This window comes from Clupea harengus, chromosome 8 (assembly GCF_900700415.2).
Source record: "Clupea harengus chromosome 8, Ch_v2.0.2, whole genome shotgun sequence".
Taxonomy (NCBI): domain Eukaryota; kingdom Metazoa; phylum Chordata; class Actinopteri; order Clupeiformes; family Clupeidae; genus Clupea; species Clupea harengus.
The window spans coordinates 6134789-6154942 of NC_045159.1; the positions used below are offsets into that span (position 1 = coordinate 6134789).

Below are 20154 nucleotides of genomic sequence, written 5' to 3' on the forward strand. Positions count from 1 at the left end.
TTATCATTGGTGAGAGTATTTATCCCTTTATTCACAGTTTAAGATACTATATATTTATATTATAGTGGTGTTGATGCCTCCAGTCCAGCTGATGCCCAGTCCTCTGCATGCCCAACAGCTTCCACTGATGCACACCAGACAAGTAAGGCCAAAATTACCAAAGAGGAGGGTTGACAATGGTTTTGTACAAGCATGATTTTATTTAGCATTTAGATGACAAGGTAACTCCGCATTAGGCAGTTGCAGTAATGGATTGTTTTCCATGTAATTAATGTCAAACACTTTAGAGGCAAAAAAAAACAGTATTGTGATAAAAGTGGCCCTCCTGAATGTCTTCCTGTTCCTGGATCTGAGAAATATATATAATTACATATTACTGTTATTCACAGCTCTTCCTCCACCTGGGCCAATCCAGTTCAGCTCAGTGAAGCCAGATTCTTTATGCCTACAATGGGGGTGTCCTGACGGACTGAGCGAGCAACAGAAATTTTGGGTCACCTGGAAAAGTCACACGGCTCAACGCTCTCGTAAAGTACCTGGGCTGAACTTAAAAATACAGGACCTGTCTCCAGGAGTGATCTATGATATTACAGTCGCCACACTTGGTGACCACGGGGGGAAAAGTCAATGTGTGTCAGCAGTTATTTGCTCAGGTAAGGAGTAAGCAAGGAACAAACAGGTTTCGAAACTAAAGATAATATATATCGAAATCGAAATATATAGAAAATAAAGATAGTATATTTGTTTCATTGTGATCGCACCATGTAGTATTCTATCGTACTGCTTTTACAGAAATCCCTGCACCAGAGAACCTAGCTACTGAAACCGATGTGACATCTGTGTCAGTAACATGGAGGAAGCCAACAGGACTGGATCAAGTCTCATACCTGCTCACACTCCTCAAAGACGGAGAATCTTTACAGACCGTCTCCACAGATTCTCTGGAATACAAATTCTCTGACCTACAGACAGACACAGAGTACACTATACGTGTCTGCACTACCCTGGTCAGTGGACATCAGAGTAAGGCTATCCTCTGCCACATAAACACAGGTAACAGGTTCCAATCAGAGCATATAACCATCAAGAAAAAAGTACTTCTGTTATGTCAAGGGGAGGGGAGACAATCAGAAACATGGCAGATTCATTTGATAGATAGATAGATAGATAGATGGATACTTTATTAATCCCGAGGGAAATTTAGGTCATCCAGTAGCTTATACACATATACACTTATACACCTCACCGACATACATACATAAATCACATATACAGTGGGGAAAATAAGTATTTGAACCACTGCCGATTTCGCAAGTTTGGTCACTTGCAAAGAAATGTGCGATCTATAACTGTAATGGTAGGTGTATTTTAACAGTGAGAAATAGAATATCAACAAACAAATCCAGAAAACTGCATTTTATAACATTTATGACTTTATTTGTGATAGGTGAAAATTCACCCTAGTTACCTCAGGACTCCGGAGCTGCATATAAGTATATTTATTAGACAAACAACAATTGCAATTGGGCTCACTCACAAAACAAGTATGAAAGTGAAGCCCTGATAAACACATCGCACAAGGTTTATATAGACAAAAGTTTAGCGTTCAGCGAGATAACCACGTGGTGGATTTCTGATATCCGAGGCAAGGATGGAAGTTTTGCAAGGTCGGAAGAAGCACATTAGGCCTAACAAGGTACACCTGATCTCAACTGGTGACGTGTATAAAAGAAACCTGTCCAAAGAATCATACCTTCAACCTCACCACCATGGGCAAGACCAAAGAGTTGACCAAGGACGTCAGAGATAAGATCGTAGACCTGCACAAGGCTGGAATGGGTTACAAAACCATCGGCAAGCAGCTTGGTGAGAAGCAGACAACTATTGGTGCGATTATTCGTAAATGGAAGCAACACCAAACAACTGTCCATCGCTCTAGGTCTGGGGCTCCATGCAAGATATCCCCTCGTGCGGTATCGGTGATCATCCGAAAGGTGCAGAATAACCCCAGAACTACACAGGGGGAGCTTGTGAATGATCTCAAGGCAGCTGGGACCACAGTCACCAAGAAAACCATTGGCGACACACTACGCCGTAATGGTTTGAAGTACTGCAGAACTCGCAAGGTCCCCCTGCTCAAGGAAGCACATGTACAGGGCCGTCTGAAGTTTGCCAATGAACACTTGAATGATTCTAAGGAGGATTGGGAGACAGGATGTGGTCAGATGAGACCAAAATCAAGCTCTTTGGCATCAACTCCACTTGCCGCGTTTGGAGGGGGAAGAATGCTGAATATGACACCATCCCCACCGTCAAGCATGGAGGTGGAAACATTATGCTTTGGGGCTGTTTCTCTGCCAAGGGTACAGGACGACTCCACTGCATCGAGGGGACTATGGATGGGGCCATGTAATGTGGAATATTGGGCTTGAACCTCATTCCCTCATTCCCTGCCATTGAAAACGCAACCTTAAGGATTTGGAGAGGATCTGCAAAGAGGAGTGGACCAAAATCCCTCCTGAGATGTGTGTAAACCTGGTGACCAACTACAAGAAAAGTCTGACGTCTGTGCTTGCCAACAAGGGTTATTCCACCAAGTACTAAGTCATGTTTTGCTAGGGGTTCAAATACTTATTTTCTGCATCAAATGCAAATTAAGTCATAAATATTATAAAATGCAGTTTTCTGGATTTTTTTGTTGATATTCTGTTTCTCACTGTTAAAATACACCTACTATTACAATTATAGATCACACATTTCTTTGGAAGTGGCCAAACTTGCGAAATCGGCAGGGGTTAAAATACTTATTTTCCCCACTGTACATACACATAGGGAGAACATATATGCATACACATAGGGAGAACATTTTCACATTGTTTCCAGATACAGGCCCTATTGTACAGAGTGCAATGATTTTGACAGTGTTGGTGTCCAGGAGGAAAGTGATCTTGTGCAGCTGGTGTGAATAGTGCAAAAATATATATATATAATGTTCTTGTGCTTGTGAGGATGGGTAGTGCAAGATAGTGGGCTTGTGCTTGTGTGTGTGTGTGTGTGTTATGAAAGTGCAAAGAGCAAAGTGATAGTGCAGAATATGTAAGTGGTAAAGTCTGTGCATGGGACTGAGATGAGATGAGAAGGGGAGGGCAGACTGAGGTAGACTCATGCAGAGAAGTCCATCTCCCTCCCCCTCCCCTTCTGTGTGGCATTAAAAAGCTGGATGACCCTGGGGACAAAGGACTTCCTCAGCCTGTCTGAAGAGCATGACAGTGACAGGAGTCTGCCACTGAATGTGCTCCTCTGTCTGTTGAGAGTCCTGTGGTGGTCATTGTCCAAAATGGTCAGCAACCTACTCGGGGTCCTTCTCTCCGCCACTGTAGTGAGGCAGTCCAGTTCAGTGACAACAACAGCTCCCGCCTTCCTCACCAGCCTGTCCAGTCGCCCTGCATCCCTCTTCTTTATGCTGCCTCCCCAGCACACCACAGCATAAAAAAGGATGCTGGCAACAACAGACTGGTAGAACATGCGCAGGAGTTTGTTGCAGACATTGAAGGACCTCAGCCTCCTCAGGAAGTAGAGTCGGCTCTGACCCTTTTTGTAGATTGCATCAACGTTGGCTGACCAGTCCAGTTTATTGTCCATATGAACACCTAGGTATTTGTAGGTGTTGACCACCTCCACACTGACCCCCTCGATGGAGACTGGTAGCAGAGGAGGCTGGGACCTCCTAAAGTCCACCACTATCTCCTTGGTCTTAGTGGCGTTCAGCTGCAGGTGGTTATTCCTACACCACTGCACAAAGTTATCCACCAGGCTCCTGTACTCACCCTCCTGTCCATCCCTGATACATCCCACAACAGCAGAGTCATCAGAGAACTTCTGGATGTGGCATGACTCCGTGTTGTAGGTGAAGTCAGATGTGTACAGGGTGAACAGGACTGGTGAGAGCACAGTCCCCTGTGGAGCACCAGTGCTGCACAACACAGTCTCAGATACACAGTCCTTCAGTCTGACGAACTGTGGTCTCTCCGTCAGGTAGTCAGTGATCCAGGATACCAGGTGGACGTTCACACCCATCTGCAAGAGCTTGTCACTCAGTCTGAGGGGCTGGATGGTGTTAAAGGCACTAGAGAAATAAAAAAACATGATTCTCACAGCACCTGTCCCCTTGTCCAGATACGAGTGTGCCCTGTGCATTAGGTAGACGATGGCATCTTCAACGCCCACCTTCTCCTGGTAGGCAAACTGCAGCGGGTCGAGTGCATGGCGTACCTGGGGTCTGAGGATGTGAAGTAGCAGTCTTTCCATGGTCTTTGAAATGTGTGATGTTAAGGCGACTGGCCTGAAGTCATTAAGCACACTGGGGTGTGGCTTCTTTGGAACGGGGATGAGGCAGGATGTCTTCCACAGTGCAGGGACATTCCCCAGTTGGAGGCTCAGGTTGAAGATATGCTGCAGAGGCTCACCCAGTTCCACCGCGCATGCCTTGAGAAGTCTTGGACAGACTCCATCGGGGCCGGCTGCTTTCCTGGGGTGCAGTCTCCTCAGCTCTCCTGTGACCTGAACCGCCGTGATGGTAGGGGGAAGGCTCTGTGTGGTCGCCTGGGGGAGGGGTGCAGCAGCTTTGGAGAAGGGAAGAGGGCTGGAAGCTGGAGGGAGTGGTGCCACATTGGCTGTGGTCAGAGCAGGGGGGAGGGGAGGATCACAGGGTTGTGAGGGTGGGGGGACTGTGGCATGCAGTGAGCAGGTAACAGCAGCTGATGATGGGGGGATGCAGGAATAGGTGTTAGACAGTCATTAACACCTGGAGCTGGGTTGTCAAACCTGTTGTAAAACTGGTTAAACTGGTTTGCTCTCACCACATCCCCCTCAACAGTGCTGCTGCTCTTCTTGCAGCCTGTGATGGTTTTCATGCCATCCCACACCTCTCTCATGTTGTTTTCCTGCAGCTTCTGCTCCACCTTCCTACTGTAAGAGTCCTTTGCCTCTCTCAGCATGGTCTAACTAACATCTAACTAACAGCCTGAAGCTAAGCCTCTTTGGAAGACTGAGTATTGCAGAGCAGTTGGACGAAGGGTACCGAATTGGCATTCGAAAACATGTAGTATCATCCAGTGTTTCTGAATCTATTCTGCTCTAAACCTCTAGTATAATCCAGTATTTCTGAATCTATTCTGCTCTAAACTACTGGTATCATTCAGTCTTTCTCACTCTATTCTGCTCTAAACCTCTACACCCTGTGTGTGTTTTTATTTTTTTATTTACTCTGTTTTAAACTAGTACACAATGTTTCTGAATCTAGTCTACTCTAAACCTCTACTACCCAATATTTAAACCTCTGGAACCCAACCCAATGTTTCTTAAACCATTCTGCTCTAAACCTCTCATGCCCAATTTTACAGTTTGTTGAGAGTTGTTTGTGGACAGTGTTGAGCACTGTGTTTTCATGAAATAAATCTTTTGTTTTTTAATATATTCTACTCAAAACCTCTCTTGTGTTTTTGTTTTCTCATTGTGGAGTGCTATTTAAACCGCACTGCCCAACTGCGCCTATAGTCTATATATGTCTATGATTGCGCCCCCCCCCAAAAAAAAATCACCAGCCGCCACTGAATACGGACGGAGGCTCACAGCTATTACTTCGATGTCAGGGCAACAGATGGTTTCTTTTACAGTCATTTGTACACGTATCAGAATAAGCATGCTAGCATACATGTGGTAAATGTACACAATACATACAAACATAACATGGTATATACATGATACATACAAAATTGATAGTGGATAAGGCAGGGATAGAGCATTGAGGTATTGTAGAACAGCTTAGTGGGTATACAGTCTGCTCGTGAGGTTGCTATTACAAGGGTAGCTAAGTAGATCAATGAAACAATGAACTGTGTTGATGGCGGCAATTATTTGCATGGCAGGTACATTCTAGCACAGAGTATGGGGTAGAATAAGTGCATGACGGTGTGGTGGGGGTGGGTAGGTGTAGGCTGAGGGTTTCTGCAATTGATCGAGTGGAGAGACTACAGCCGCATCCCCCAGCTAGACTAGGAGGGGTAGAAAGAGACAAAGGGAGTGGGTAAAGAGATACATTTAGGTAAACAATTAACAGTAGGTAATATGGCCTCAGTATTAGCATAATATGATATAGGAGGAGAGGGAGAGGGAGAGGCTGCCCAGCAAGGTGTATGGGAATTATGTTTATGTTTAGTTTTGATTAGCTATGGTTGGCTGCATGCACATTTTATTCTTTAACATAATCCCCCAGATGATTAATCTTTAGTGCCTACAGTTAAGTACACCTGAGCTCCTAAAAGTGAAAGCAAATTTGTGTCGGCCTACACACTTTGGACTGTTTCAAGCAGCTGTGCCAGTAGTCTAATAAGTTGTGAGATTTATATTTATTTCATAATTTGTACTTGTCTTACAGTGTCCAGCCTCAGAGACATTGTGCCATCAATGGAGGAAAAGAAAAACCCTGAAAAAGAATTTGACAGTCTCTCTGAGTAAGGCTTTTCACATGTTAATTAACGTTATTTCTGCTCAAAAAAAGAAAGATGAAACAGTCTGAAAGCATTCATCAATGATATTTTTGTTTTCTCCCTGCTTTGCATTGCTAGTGTGGACTTGTATACAGCATACATGACCAGTACATCTGAGAGCACTAAGCTGCCAGTGGTGTCTTCAAGCAGTCCTCACAACACCAACACTGGGTATTATCTGTTAACGTTTTACAAAACACCACACCACCATACAAAATCCAACAAGATTAGATCGCCCCCTAACCTATATTTGAACGTTGATGCCCCTTCAATAGAGTGTGCTGTTGGAAGGACGTATTCAAGTCTATAAATTCATAATTTGTCCCACTATGTAAGAATATCTACACATATAGATATTGATGGAAATTTATATTACCATTAATTTATATACTTACATTGCATTGCAAGCATGTTCTCCTGTGTGTGTGTGTGTGTGTGTGTGTGTGTGTGTGTGTGTGTGTGTGTGTGTGTGTGTGTGTGTGTGTGTGTGTGTGTGCCATGTGTATTGATGGTCTTGGTACACCTTTGTTTAAAGCCCCTAGCAGACATCCTCCCTGCCCCAGGTGGAGGAATACACATCAATTGTCCACCATTTTGGGCCTGTGTCCCCTCCCACTCACATGCCCCCTTCCCCACATTGACCTGTAACAAACCAATGCTGACCCATGTACCCTCCCATGACTGACTGGTATTTAACCTGTAACACTGTGAAGCTCTTTAGTCTTTTGCCTGCCTCTACTTGATGTTGGAATTGACTCCCTGCAGGAGTACCTTGAAATACACCTCCAGAAATCTTTTATTCGCCTCGTGGTCTTTTGTCTAAAGAGTGTCGGCCTGATACCGGTCCCATCAATATACATATAGTTATTCACATTACTGCATTTATATTTACTTAAATACACACTGCAGCGATTCTCCTCTATGGTACAGATGAGCATGAGAAAATTCTCTATCTCTTTATCCTTCATATGGAACAGATGTTTTCATAGAACATGTATGTTTAATCATGTGAACGGAGATTGCCATCAACATGTTTTTGTGGAATATTGAACATATTCTAAGTTGTACTCTTACAATACATCTCTTCCAGAGAACCTTTCCCCATAAGCAAACTGATTGAGCAATGCCAGCCAATAAAACCAGGCATCCCAGCCTGTTATTTGCTTCAGACAGAAAAGAGTGAAGTTGATGGAAATTCAGCAGTCAGAAGATGGACTTTTGGAGAGAGAGACAAGAGTAGAACTACTAAAACCATCCTAATGATCGGAGAAACTGGTACTGGGAAAACTACTCTGATCAACACCATGGTCAACTTCATGTTAGGGGTGGGATGGGAGGACATAGTTTGGTTTCAGATCATGGAGGAGGATAAAAAGAAATCCCAGGCAGAATCTCAAACTTCTGCCATCACAGTTTATGAGCTCTTTCTGGAAACAAGTTCTTCATGTCTGAGAATTATTGACACTCCAGGTTATGGAGATACTAGTTCAAAGGAGTTTGACGAGCATATTGCAGCAAACTTGGAGGTGTTGTTCAGCTCTGAAGATGGCATTCATGAAATTGATGTTGTGGGCCTTGTGGTGAAATCTACACAGAATCGCCTTACTGAATTTCAGAGTTACATATTGAATGCCATTCTCTCCGTGTTTGGGAAAGATATTAAGAATAACATAGCAGTGTTCATCACACACTCAGATGGCCTGCCTGCTGCCAACGTCATCACTTCCCTCAAAGAAGCAGGAGTGCCTTGTGCCAAAGATACCGGTGGGGAACCACTTCATTTCATGTTCAACAACCGACAAACTGACAGCCGCGAGGAAAACTTCAAGAGTGCATGGGACTTGGGACAAAACAGTATGAAAAGCTTTTTAAGTTTTCTGCAAGATATTGATGTAAAACAGTTGAGGATGACACAGGGGGTATTGAGGGAGCGCAAAAGGCTGGAAGCATGTGTCTACAACCTACAAGATGCCATCAAGATGGAGGAGCTGAAACAGAAGGAGGTTCAGCAGACTCAAAGTGCCTTGGAGGAAAATAGAAAGAAATTGGAGAAAAATGAAGACTTTACTTATGAGATTGAAAAGGCTTACAAAGCCAAAGTCCCAATCCAGCCATCTTGGTGGAAGATATCCAAAGAAGCAACCTGCTGCACCATCTGTGAGGAGAACTGCCACTATCCAGGCTGCTGGTTGGTGAAAGACCTCTCCTGGTGTAGCGTCATGAAAGATAACAGGTGCACTGTGTGTACCGGGAAGTGTCCTGTCTCTGCCCATGTCAAAGAGAACATGATCTACGTGCCTAAAACCCAAAAAGTTACGGGGACCAGTGAAACACTGAAACGACAATGTCAGGATTTAGAAAAGTATAAGGAAGACCTTCAAAAACAACTCAATGAGTCAATAGTTAAAAAGGCTGATTTGTTGGAACAGGCATATCAATGTATTGTCAATCTGGAGGAGATTGCATTAAAGGGGGGCTCCACCATCATTCATCTTGACTTCCTGATTGAGAAAATGAAGGAGACAGGAGACAACGACAAGGTTCAGAAACTGGAGGAGCTCAACAAGGACATTCAACCTTCAAAGAAAAAACGATTGGCTCGCTGGGCAGGTAAAATGAAAACTGTTATATATTTCATTCTTCTTGACAATGATGCAAAATGTATATTTCACATTTGTATTTAGAATATACAGTTTTCTCATGCCTAATTGTAAAGTCAATCTAATATTCAATCAGATCCATATATTGTAACATACACATTTTGTTATTGTTAAAGTTTTTAATTCTTCCAAAGTTTTGTAAGTCGCTTTGGATAAAAGTGTCTGTTAAAAAACGTCTCGGTTACTTACGTAACCTCGGTTCCTTAAGCAGGAACCAGATATAACAGTATGGTACATGACGTCAGTCATGTGGTACAAATCGAAGCATTTATCTATTCACGCCTAAAAGGCCGCGAGATCTGTCAGCGCGTGCTCCTGAGCCCGCCCCTCAGGAGTCCTTATCTTATTACGCGCCCTCAGATCTGCCTCGGAAAGAATCTGAGCAAGACAATCAATCCAAGGTAAACACTGTACACGCCAACTTTGTTATATCTGGTTCCTGCTTAAGGAACCGAGGTTACGTAAGTAACCGAGACGTTCCTTATCGCAGTTCACTGCGATATAACAGTATGGGACCCTATACATTCCTGCGTGATAATACAGTGGCAGCCAATTACACACACCAGCTTTATTGAAGCCTTTGCCCTCATAGAGGTTCATACGGCCGCTGGCGGTGAACATATTAACAGGGCAACCTTTATCATAGGCGGCAAGGATCGCGATCCTGCGCCTGTAGGAAACCACCCTGGAGTGTTTCATGTGCAACAAACATGTAGACACCGATGAACACACTTATCATATACATCGTTCTCAGGTCAGGGGATTCAGAGATCGCTTGCCTGCAGAACACCATTATCATAGGCGACAGGGATCCGTGATCCCAGCGCCCGTAGGAAAACCCTGGGATGTTTCATGTGCAACATAACCTGTAGACACTAATGAACACACTTATCATATATATCGTTCTCAGGCCAGGGGATTCAGAGATCGCTTGCCCGCAGAACGCTATGAAGAAAACTAGGTTCAGCCACATCTAACATATAGAATCTAATGAAAGTGTGGCGAGAACTCCAGCTTGCAGCTTTGCAAATATCTTCCACTGAGACGCCCTTTAGTAAGGCCCAGGAAGACGAGACCCCCCGCGTAGAGTGCGCATGCAAATTCTCCGGGGGATCTAACGACAAGCTCTTATAAGACAACACGATAGCCTCTACTATCCAACGGGAGAGGCTCGGTTTTGATAGAGGTCTGCCTTTTGCGCGTGCACCGAAGCACACGAATAGCTGATCTGACTAACAGCGGAGAGCGCACACTGGACAGAGCTTATTATACGTTCCTCCTCTGCTGTTGCAAAAGGAGGAGGCGAGAAAACTGCTAATTCAATCACCTGATTGCGGAATGGGGTTACCACCACTTTAGGTGTGTAAGCAGCATTAGGTCGCATAACCACTCTGTCACCAGCGATCGAGAACTGAAGGCACGATGGACTGACTGACAGGGCTTGCATGTCACCAACGCGTTTTGCTGACGTTAACAGCAGCAGCAGCGCGGTCTTTAAAGAGACAAACTTTATTACCACTGTCTCCAGGGGCTCGAACGGAGGACCTGTGAGAGCACGTAACACCACTAGCAGATCCCAAGAGGGTATGAGGTGTCTCTCTGGCACCCTGAGCCGTCTCACCCCCGCCATAAAGCGTGACGCTAGCGGGTGACTGCCAGGAGAGCTGCCATTAATGCCTGCGTGGCAGGCTGAAATGGCAGCCATGTACACTTTGAGAGTAAAAGCCGCCTTCCCCTCATCAAACAACTGCTGTAGGAATTCTAGAATAACGCCCAGCGCGCAGTTAATGGGGTCGTGCTGACGCGCAGCACACCACCGCTCAAAACTGCGCCACTTCAGCGTATACAGAGCCCGTGTCGATACAGCTCGGGCGCTCTGTATTGTAGCCACCACCGCATCTGACAAGCCTGACGCTATGAGCCTGCACCTCTCAGGTGCCAGGCTCTGAGACGCCACCACTCTGGATGGGGATGCCACACTGTCCTGTGCGCCTGCGTTAGGAGGTCTCTCCGCAGAGGCAGCTCCCAAGGCTGCTGCACTGACATACTGACTAGATCTGCCGCCCACGGCTGATTGGGCCAGTGCGGGGCTATCAATATCAATTCCCTGCCCTCGTCCGCTATCCTGCACAGCACCTGCTGGAGGAGCGGGATCGAGGGAAAAGCATATAGGCGTAGAGCTGGCCACTGGTGGCCCAGCGCGTCTATGCCTAGTGGGGGATCGTCGCCCCCTAGCGAGAACCAGAGCGGGCAGCAGGTGTTCTGCCTGCTTGCGAACAGGTCCACCTGCGCCCTGAAAAAGCGCACCTAGATCTGGTCTATCACTTGTGGGTGAAGACACCAGTCTGCTGCTCGAGGATCGCCCCTCGATAACAGGTCCGCACCGTAGTTGAGGTGACCTGGTATATGAACTGCCCTGAGGGAAGGACGTGCCTCGCTGCCCACAGGAGCAGGCGAGCCCATCGTGCCCGACGTGGGGAGAAGCCAGGGGTTTCCTGCATCTGGAGGACACCACTACTTTGCGATGCCTGTCTGTGACTGCGTTGAGCCTCATAGACAGGTACCATATTTGGAATGGCCGCATACGCAGCATCCCCAACGGGAGCGCTATGACGCCATCATTCCTAACAGGCGTTGGCAGCACAGCGACGAGACTGACTGTCCCAGTCGGAACTGGCGCACGCATGTTTTGATGGCATTTATTCGTTCTTGAGACAGCCTGACCTCCATGGAGGAGGAGTCTAGAATCATGCCTAAAAAATGCGTAATTTGCCTCGGGCACAAAACGCTTTTTTCTCTGTTTATCACAAAGCCCAGTCGATACAGGTGCGCCACCACTAGATGGCCGTCCTGCACCGCTGCAGCCTCTGAATGAGAAGCAACTAACCAGTCGCCCAAACAATTGTATACGCGTAAGCCGCGTAGACGTAACGGAGCGATGGCTGCTTCTACGCACTCTGTGAATACCCTCGGCGCTAAAGATAGGCCGAATGGAAGTGCATTGAATTGGTACGCTATTCCTCCGAACGCAAACCTCAGATATCTCCCCCCTGTGTGACGAGTGGCGGACTGTCACGATCAGGAAGCCTGAGGTCTCCCTCTGCCTTGCCCGCGGCGAGCGGAGTGCTGCCGCGGAGCCTGGGCTGCGCCCTGGGCAGGGCGCGCAGCTGGTTGCTGTGCTGCAGGCTGCGCTGGAGGGCGGAAGGGGTGTCTCTGCCAGCCTCGCCCGGTGGATACCTTTGCTGGAGGCGCTGGCGAGCGGAACCCGCTTCTCTTCTGGCCCGGTGCGGGTGTGGTGTGTCCTGAGGAGGACGTCTCACCCGTGCCACTAGAGCGAGGCATCCAAGCCTGGAATACCTCTCTGCTCTTCTGCTGTTCTTCGAACTTGGCAGCCATTGTGACCACTGCCTCCCCGAAGGCGCCCTGGACAGAGACCGGGGCGTCGAGGAGTGGTGCTTTTTCTCTGTCTGACAGCTTAGCCAGTGATAGCCACAGAGACCTCTGGGTGGCCACCGCGGCACCCATCACCCTCCCCAGTGTCTGTGACGTGCACCGAGTTAGTCTGAGCGACAGATCCGTCGCGCGACGGAGTTCTGCCACAGACGGGTGATCTTCCCCCAGCGACAAGGCAAGCTCAGTCAGGAGCTTTGCCTGGTAGCGCTGTAGCAACGCAGCCGTATTGGTTGTGCAGGCAGCCTGCCCTGCAGCCAAGTAGGACTTCTCTGCCAGCTGAGCCTGGTGTCTGCCCACCCGCGTGGGTAGGAGAGGCTTCTGGCCGAGACGCATCGTGGGGGAGGCGGGCGAGAGGTAGCCCGCTACTGCATCCTCCACCTGAGGAAAGGAGAGGTAGCCCCTCTCCTTAGCCATGTGGAGCTACATGTAGGGCGCGAACCCCGGCACCGGGGCTCGGCCCGAGTAGGGTATCGCCCATGTCGCCTGCAGTTCCTCGTGCACCTCCTCGAAAAAGGGGATGCAGCTGGGAACTGACGTGGCGGGGCCAGCATAAAACTCCCCGTCCAGCAGCGAGGACCGCACGCTGGGAGGGGGAGGGAGAGGGAGCCCGAGGCAGCTGGCTGCTCTCAGCGCAACCTCGTGGAGTTGCTGGCCCAGGATCCGAGACGAGGTAGGAGGTGTATCCACCCGCATCCTAACGTCTTGGCTCGTCTGCATTACCTCCACGATTGAGCTGTGCTCTTCGGAGAAGTCTAGCAGACTATCATCATCCAGGCTGATGTCCAGCTCGAGTTCAGGCTGGACACCGCTTGGCTGAAGCTCCTCAGCCTCGCTGCCCGCAGCCCCAGGGCTGACAGGCGGCGGAGACGGGGAGAGACCCGGGAGCGGAGCTGCAGCTGCAAGGTGACTGCTCACGCTCACCAAGTCCAAGGCTGAAGACGCACTCATTCCTACGGGGCGTTAGCCCCGGATGGAACCAGTGCAGTCTCCTCAGCGTCCTTTCGCTTCCAGAACGCAAGGCGCCTGGTAGCCTTAGCTAGCGGGAGGCTAGCACAGATGGAACAGACAGGGGCTTTGCCCGAAAGCGCGCCCTCCGCGTGGTCCCTGCCGAGGCAGGTCACGCACCGACGGTGGCGGTCGCCCTTGGGACGGACGTGACCGCAGTCGGGGTAGTGTCTGGCCATCTTTTTTCAATCTGAAAGTAGAGAAGAATGGTAAAACACAAGCACACTATCTTTAACGAACACGTTGTTAGCAAGCTAGCAGGCTAGTCAGAAACTTAGCCAGCCAGGCAGCCAGGATAGCAGCCACTACTTTCAAAATTAAGTTGAGCCAACGAATTTTGTAGCGCCCTGAGCTAGTGAGGGTTAAGGAACCCAGATAACTCACCAACCCGTAGAGAGCGAAAAGCACACAAACTCTTTGACTGTGGTAGAGCATTTGAGATATGCTCGGAGATGTTCATTCCGTCTTGCGAAGTTTCAAAAGAGGCAGATCTGAGGGCGCATAATAAGATAAGGACTCCTGAGGGGCGGGCTCAGGAGCGCGCGCTGACAGATCTCGCGGCCTTTCAGGCGTGAATAGATAAATGCTTCGATTTGTACCCCATGACTGACGTCATGTACCATACTGTTATATCGCAGTGAACTGCGATAAGGAACCTAACCTTAACCTTAGATGTGCTTGCACTGTGTATATAGCTAGTTATGATGACAAAAGCTTGGAGAGCTTTGTTTCACTGCTAATCACTCGCTATATTGTCATTTGCATTTCTTGCAGATGTTTCAGTCCCGGAGAAGTTGACAGTAGACTCTGTGACGGCAACATCGGCTGTTGTTAGATGGAGTTTGTCACATAGGATGGAGCAGACTCCTCACAGCTTTCTGATCTCCTACCAGACTGAGGGAACTGAGCCAGAGACCATCTCTACAGAGGCACAAAGCACAGTCATGACCGAACTAAAGCCCTACACTGAGTACACAGTCTGTGTGTCTACTCAGCTACAGTATGGAATAAGGAGCCAACCTGCTAGCACTACTATCCACACAGGTTTGGCATTTTAAGTCAAAACCATTCAAGCCAACTTTATTTGTACAGCACAAAACAACAGGAGTTGGACCAAAGTTATTTACAGTTGTGGGTAAAAGCATCGATAAAAAGTTTAAAGTTGAAAGGAAATGAACAACTAAAACAAGTTGAATGGAATAAATGTAAAAGGGATAAAAAAACTCTAAGAAGTTTAATAGAAGAACAGAATTGAAAAGCGATAAGTAGAAGTAAAAGAAATAAAAAACAATAAAACATAATAAAAGACCAGCAAGTTGAAATGAATACAAATGGGAAGTCTGTGGGGGGCTTTATGGGCTAGGTCTTTGCAGCTGTTAAGGTGTATCTATGGCAACATGGTCATAAACACACAGATTATTCTAATACTAATATTATTAAGTAAGGGATAATGTATTGGTCATTATCCAAAAATAAATCCCGATAGGGCGAACAGCACCCCGACGCGCAGTGGAGGTGTTTCAGGTGTTGCGTAGCAACCCATTACTTGCTGACTTCAAATTACAATGAGTCTGTTACGTTAAATGACCGGACTACTTGCGGAATGATATGAAAGATGTGAATTAGAAGCACAAAACCCGTTGCCAATGACAGCGGTCAATATCTTTTCGCAGCTGTGAATATCAAGAAATATTCACCTGCGAACGTTGGGATGGCCCATTCAAATCAACGGTACTTTTTGGAACATTCTGAAGAGCCGTATAATAATACTATTTGTTGAGTATGTACAAACCTTTATTTAGCTGTGGAATGTATTCTGTAATTTTTTGTCCAACTTCAAATTGTCCATGGGGAATGAAATCTCTGTTTTATATAGCCTCCCTCCACAATTTTGTCTGAATTTAAACGAAAAAAGACTTTTGGTCTTTATACATCTTAAACACTATTTCACAATTATTTTCATTCCATTATAATGCTTTTACAGAACTCCCTGCACCAGAGATCCTAACTATTGAGCCTGATGAAACATCTGTGTCAGTAACATGGAGGAAGCCAACAGGACTGGATCAGGTCTCATACCTGCTCACACTCCTCAAAGACGGGGAATATTTACAGACCGTCTCCACAGAATCTGTCAGATACAATTTCTCGGACCTACAAACAGGCACAGAGTACACTATACGTGTCTGCACTACCCTGGACAATGGAGATCAGAGTGTGCCTGTCCACCACACCATACATACAGGTAACAGTTTTCATATTTCAATCACAACATCCAACAGTGCGGAGAAATACTGCTAATCTTAGGTGGTAAATAGCAGCCCTACATTAAATGTTAGGATTGGACTGTTCCATAAGGAGTCCAACAAATAGATTTGATACATGAAGCCAATGGCAGAACTTCCTCATTAAAGAACAAAAGGACATTATGATTGCAATTATTTGGGGCAGATTTTTATTTGGCGTGTTGGATGATTTTGGATCACTCTATTTGTGGGATTAGTCTAGCCATCGTGTGCATTATTTTAGCATTCTACTGCACTTATAAAACCGGCATCAGAGCACTGAAAGCCAATCATATCATTCACAGGGAAGCCTGGAGCACACAAGGAGTGCAGCAGTGGGAGACCTGAAGATGTGTAAGTTATCTTTTCAAATGTTTATCTAAATCTTTTAGTCTTTCTATACCAAAAGTAACACTATGGAGTTTCTGGAGCCGCCAACTTATTTGCTGTCTTGCTGTGTATTGTGTTGCACTTGCTTGATGTTTGACTGTGTTAGGAAAGTTGTTGGCAGGCTAGCCAGCATAGCTATCACAATAACATTACAAAGAAGCCGACGCGAGGGCACTTATTACTAGCATCAATGTCCAAGCGTGTGATAACAAGCGTGTTATAACAAGCTTGCTAACATCGCTAACGAGATGTTTTGCTAGCGGCTAAACTTAGTGAAACCTGTTGAAATTTGCTTACTTTGTTTATGACAAACTAGTGAGTCAACAACTTTCCTAACACAGTCAAACATCAAGCAAGTGCAACACAAGACAAAGCAAGACAGCAAATAAATTACTGAATAGTCCATCAGAAAGTAGCCCCCTACCTGGCGGCTCCAGAAACTCCATAGTGTTACTTTAACTGAAGTTTGGATTGATAAAGATTTATAACACAATGCACAAATCCCAGTAAGACTAAGTGATGTAATATCTACAAAGAGTTAGTTGGACCTTAAAGGTGTTTTCCTTTAAAATACCTGGACCCCTGAGTCATGAGGTATAAATACATAATGGAAAGGAATGTGTATTTAAGCTATACAATTTCAAAAAGAGTTTCGTATTCTTTACTTGTAGTAAGAGACACCTCTAAATGTTAAAATATTTTGTACACCGTTTGTGAAATAACAGTCACAAAACTGTCAGATTTACCCATTGTAATTAAAACAGGATGATCCTGGCTGGCTTTCTGATTAGCCTTTGTATTTACTTACTGTTAAATAATTAATTGATTACATTTACATTTTCAGAGTACCCTCTCCCTTAACAAAACTAATCGAGAACTGTCAGTCGATAAAACCAGGCATCCCAGCATGTTATTTGCTTTCGACAGAGAAGAGTGACGTTGCTGGCAATTCAGCAGTCAGAAGATGGACTTTTGGAGAGAGAGACAAGAGTAGAACTACTAAAACCATCCTATTGATTGGAGAAACTGGTACTGGGAAAACTACTCTCATAAACACCATGGTCAACTACATACTGGGAGTAGAATGGGAGGACAGAGTCTGGTTTCAGATCGCGGAAGAAAACAAAGGTCGCAAGTCACAGGTGGAATCTCGCACATCTGACATCACAGTTTATGAGGTTTTTGTGGAAACAAGTGATTCGTGTTTGAGAATTATTGACACTCCAGGTTATGGAGCAACTGACTGGATGAATCTTGATCAGATGACCGCTGATAACTTGCGATTCTTGTTCACATCTGAAGATGGCATTCATGAAATTGATGCTGTGGGTCTTGTGGTGAAATCTACACAGAATCGCCTCACACAATTTCATCAGTATATCTTTGACACCATTCTCTCCGTGTTTGGGAAAGATATTAAGAATAACATAGCAGTGTTCATCACACACTCAGATGGCCTGCCTGCTGCCAACGTCATCACTTCCCTCAATGAAGCAGGAGTGCCTTGTGCCAAAGATACCGGTGGGGAACCACTTCATTTCATGTTCAACAACCGACAAACTGAGACCTATGAGGAGGCTCATGAAGGCGCCTATCATGCAGCATGGAACCTAGGAAGGGATAGTGTGAAAAGGTTTTTAGGGTTTATGGAAGATACTGACCGAAAAAGCCTGCAGGATTGTACAGAACTGTCAGAAGTGAGTGACACAGAACGTAGAAGGCTAGAAGCCTGTGTCAGCAACCTGAAAGATGCCATAATCACAGAGAAAATGCGTCAGGAAATGCATCTGCAGACACACAAAGCCTTGGAAACTTTTAAACGGAAATTGGACAACAATGAACATTTCTGCTATGAAGTTGAAGTACCACACAAAGTCGAGGTCCCAATAAAATCTCTCTTGCAGTGGACCACCGGGGCGATGTGCTGCACCATATGCCAGGAGAACTGCCATTATCCAGGCTGTGGGTTGGTCAAAGATCGCTCAGCTTGCACAGTCATGAAAAATAACAGGTGTACTGTATGTACTGGGAAGTGCCCAGCCTCTGCTCATGTCAAACAGAGGAAGATCTTCAAACAGGAAATCAAAAGTGTAGTGAAGAAGAGTAAAGATTTGAAGCAACAGTATGGAGAGGAAGTGGATGTTAAGAAAGCAGTTGAGAAGGAGCTGAATAAATCAAAAGCTAACATGTCTGATTTGCTGGGTAAAGCCTACCGTTGCTTAGCTAAACTGACGAACACTGATTCAAAGAGGGATTCTATGTCCATTCTTCTTCATCTTAAGTTCTTCATTGAGAAGGTGAAGGAAATGGGAGATGATGACAGTGCTCAGAAATTTGAAGAACTGCAGAGACAAATGATGCCCTTAAACAGAAAAGGGAGTAGGTTACATTCGGCTTAGAGGTCAAGATGGGTATGCTTCCTGAGTTTTGGGTTTGCTGGGATTATAACCAGGAAATGACTGGGAAGTGAGAAGAGCGTGCTAACCCAAAAAAGGCAAAGAGCTGTTACTCAAAATGACACATTTAAAAGTTATTTCCATGAAAAACAAGCTGTGAATATGCAAATTAGCAACACTGTTTTTATGAAGAAGGGAAGTAAGTTGCGGTGCTATTACTTTATCAAGTATTTTTGACAAGAGAGGGAGGTTGGATATACAGTAGGCCTAGAGTTAGCCAGATACTCAGGATCAAGGTTAGGTTTTTTGAGAGATGGTTTGATAACTGCTGTTTTTAATGATTGCGGAACGTACCCTAAAATGAGTAAATTGTTCCGTTACTTTAAGTAGTGTCTCATTTAATAAGGGTAGTACATGTGAGATAGGGTCTAGTAGGTAATTTGATGATTTTGGTTTGGAGATAAGGTCATTGGGTTCAGGGCAGGGTAGTTACAGAGGTAGTCATAGTGCATCCTGGAAGGGAGGGGGAGGAGACTGTGCATTTTTTCTCTTATTGTTAAAATTCTGTTATTGAAAAATAACTGGTTACTGGTTATAGGAACAGAATGTTCGATTGTATTGTGGTTTTTTGTTTGTCTAGAAAAGACAAAACCATGGATTGTTTTTATAGTTTTCAATCAATGAAGAATAGTAAGCTGATTTCGCATCAGAAAGTGCTCTTTTATAGCTTACAAGGCTATCCTTCCATGCCAGGTGAAATACCTCAAGTTTGGTGGAGTGCCATCTTTTCCCCTAGTTTTCATAGTAATTTGTTTAAGTGCACAATTCTGGTCAGTGTACCATGGGGTGAGTCTTTTCTGTTTTCTTATTCTCTTTTTCAGTGGTGCAACAGTGCCGAGGGTTGAGCGATCTGTTAATAGGTCGATGAGGTGGGGACGTGCTTATGTCACCTTCAGTGCTAGAAGTAAGAGCTGTGTGTGGCAAGTGTGGCTGGTAGTTTGGACATTAATTCAGTTGTAGTCCTGTCAGATAAACAACGGCTGTAGAAGTGGGTAAATTCTGATGTTGCGCAGAGTTCTAATTGCGTGTTGAATTTAATTAGGTGATGATCTGAAAGGGCAGTATTTTGAGGTCGAAATATAGGGTGGCCAATTTCTAAACCATATGTTAATACATGGTCAATGATGTGGTTGTGGTCTATTGTGTGCTTAGATGTTCTGGGTAAAAATAGCGTTTGTATGTGATGAAGTATGGGCAATGATTCTACTGGGGCATCAGAGGTTAGTATAGTAGTTCTGCCTCCCAGTGTTAATAATGTTAGATTGTCAGCAAATCCACAAATTGTTAACAATATTCACAAATTATTGATGAAATAAAACACCACTGTACTTGTATTCATGCTGTAACCTTAGTTACT

The 20154-nt window shown here is 45.6% G+C and overlaps 2 protein-coding genes across 2 annotated transcripts; both read left to right on the forward strand.

Moving 5' to 3' along the window:
* The first annotated feature begins 127 nt into the window (after positions 1–127).
* On the forward strand, positions 128–9350 carry LOC105907379. Its single transcript, XM_031571303.1, has 3 exons — positions 128–169; positions 7679–9158; positions 9343–9350. Exons 1-3 carry the CDS (start codon positions 128–130, stop codon positions 9348–9350), a joined length of 1530 nt encoding a protein of 509 aa, XP_031427163.1.
* Positions 9351–14520: 5170 nt separating this feature from the next.
* LOC116221402 lies at positions 14521–18740 on the forward strand. The gene is made up of 2 exons (XM_031571304.1): positions 14521–14643; positions 17226–18740. The coding sequence occupies exons 1-2, from the start codon at positions 14521–14523 to the stop codon at positions 18738–18740; spliced, it is 1638 nt and encodes a 545-aa protein (XP_031427164.1).
* The last annotated feature ends 1414 nt before the right edge of the window (positions 18741–20154 follow it).

What these genes read in the sequence shown, in the direction of transcription:
- LOC105907379 (XM_031571303.1), top strand. Translation starts at nt 128, where the DNA reads ATGCACACCAGACAAGTAAGGCCAAAATTACCAAAGAGGAGG. An exon ending in CAAAATTACCAAAGAGGAGG is followed by an intron (nt 170 to 7,678) that starts GTTGACAATGGT and finishes GAGCAATGCCAG; the next exon opens with CCAATAAAACCAGGCATCCC.
- LOC116221402 (XM_031571304.1), top strand. Translation starts at nt 14,521, where the DNA reads ATGGAGCAGACTCCTCACAGCTTTCTGATCTCCTACCAGACTGAGGGA. An exon ending in AGCCCTACACTGAGTACACA is followed by an intron (nt 14,644 to 17,225) that starts GTCTGTGTGTCT and finishes GAGAACTGTCAG; the next exon opens with TCGATAAAACCAGGCATCCC.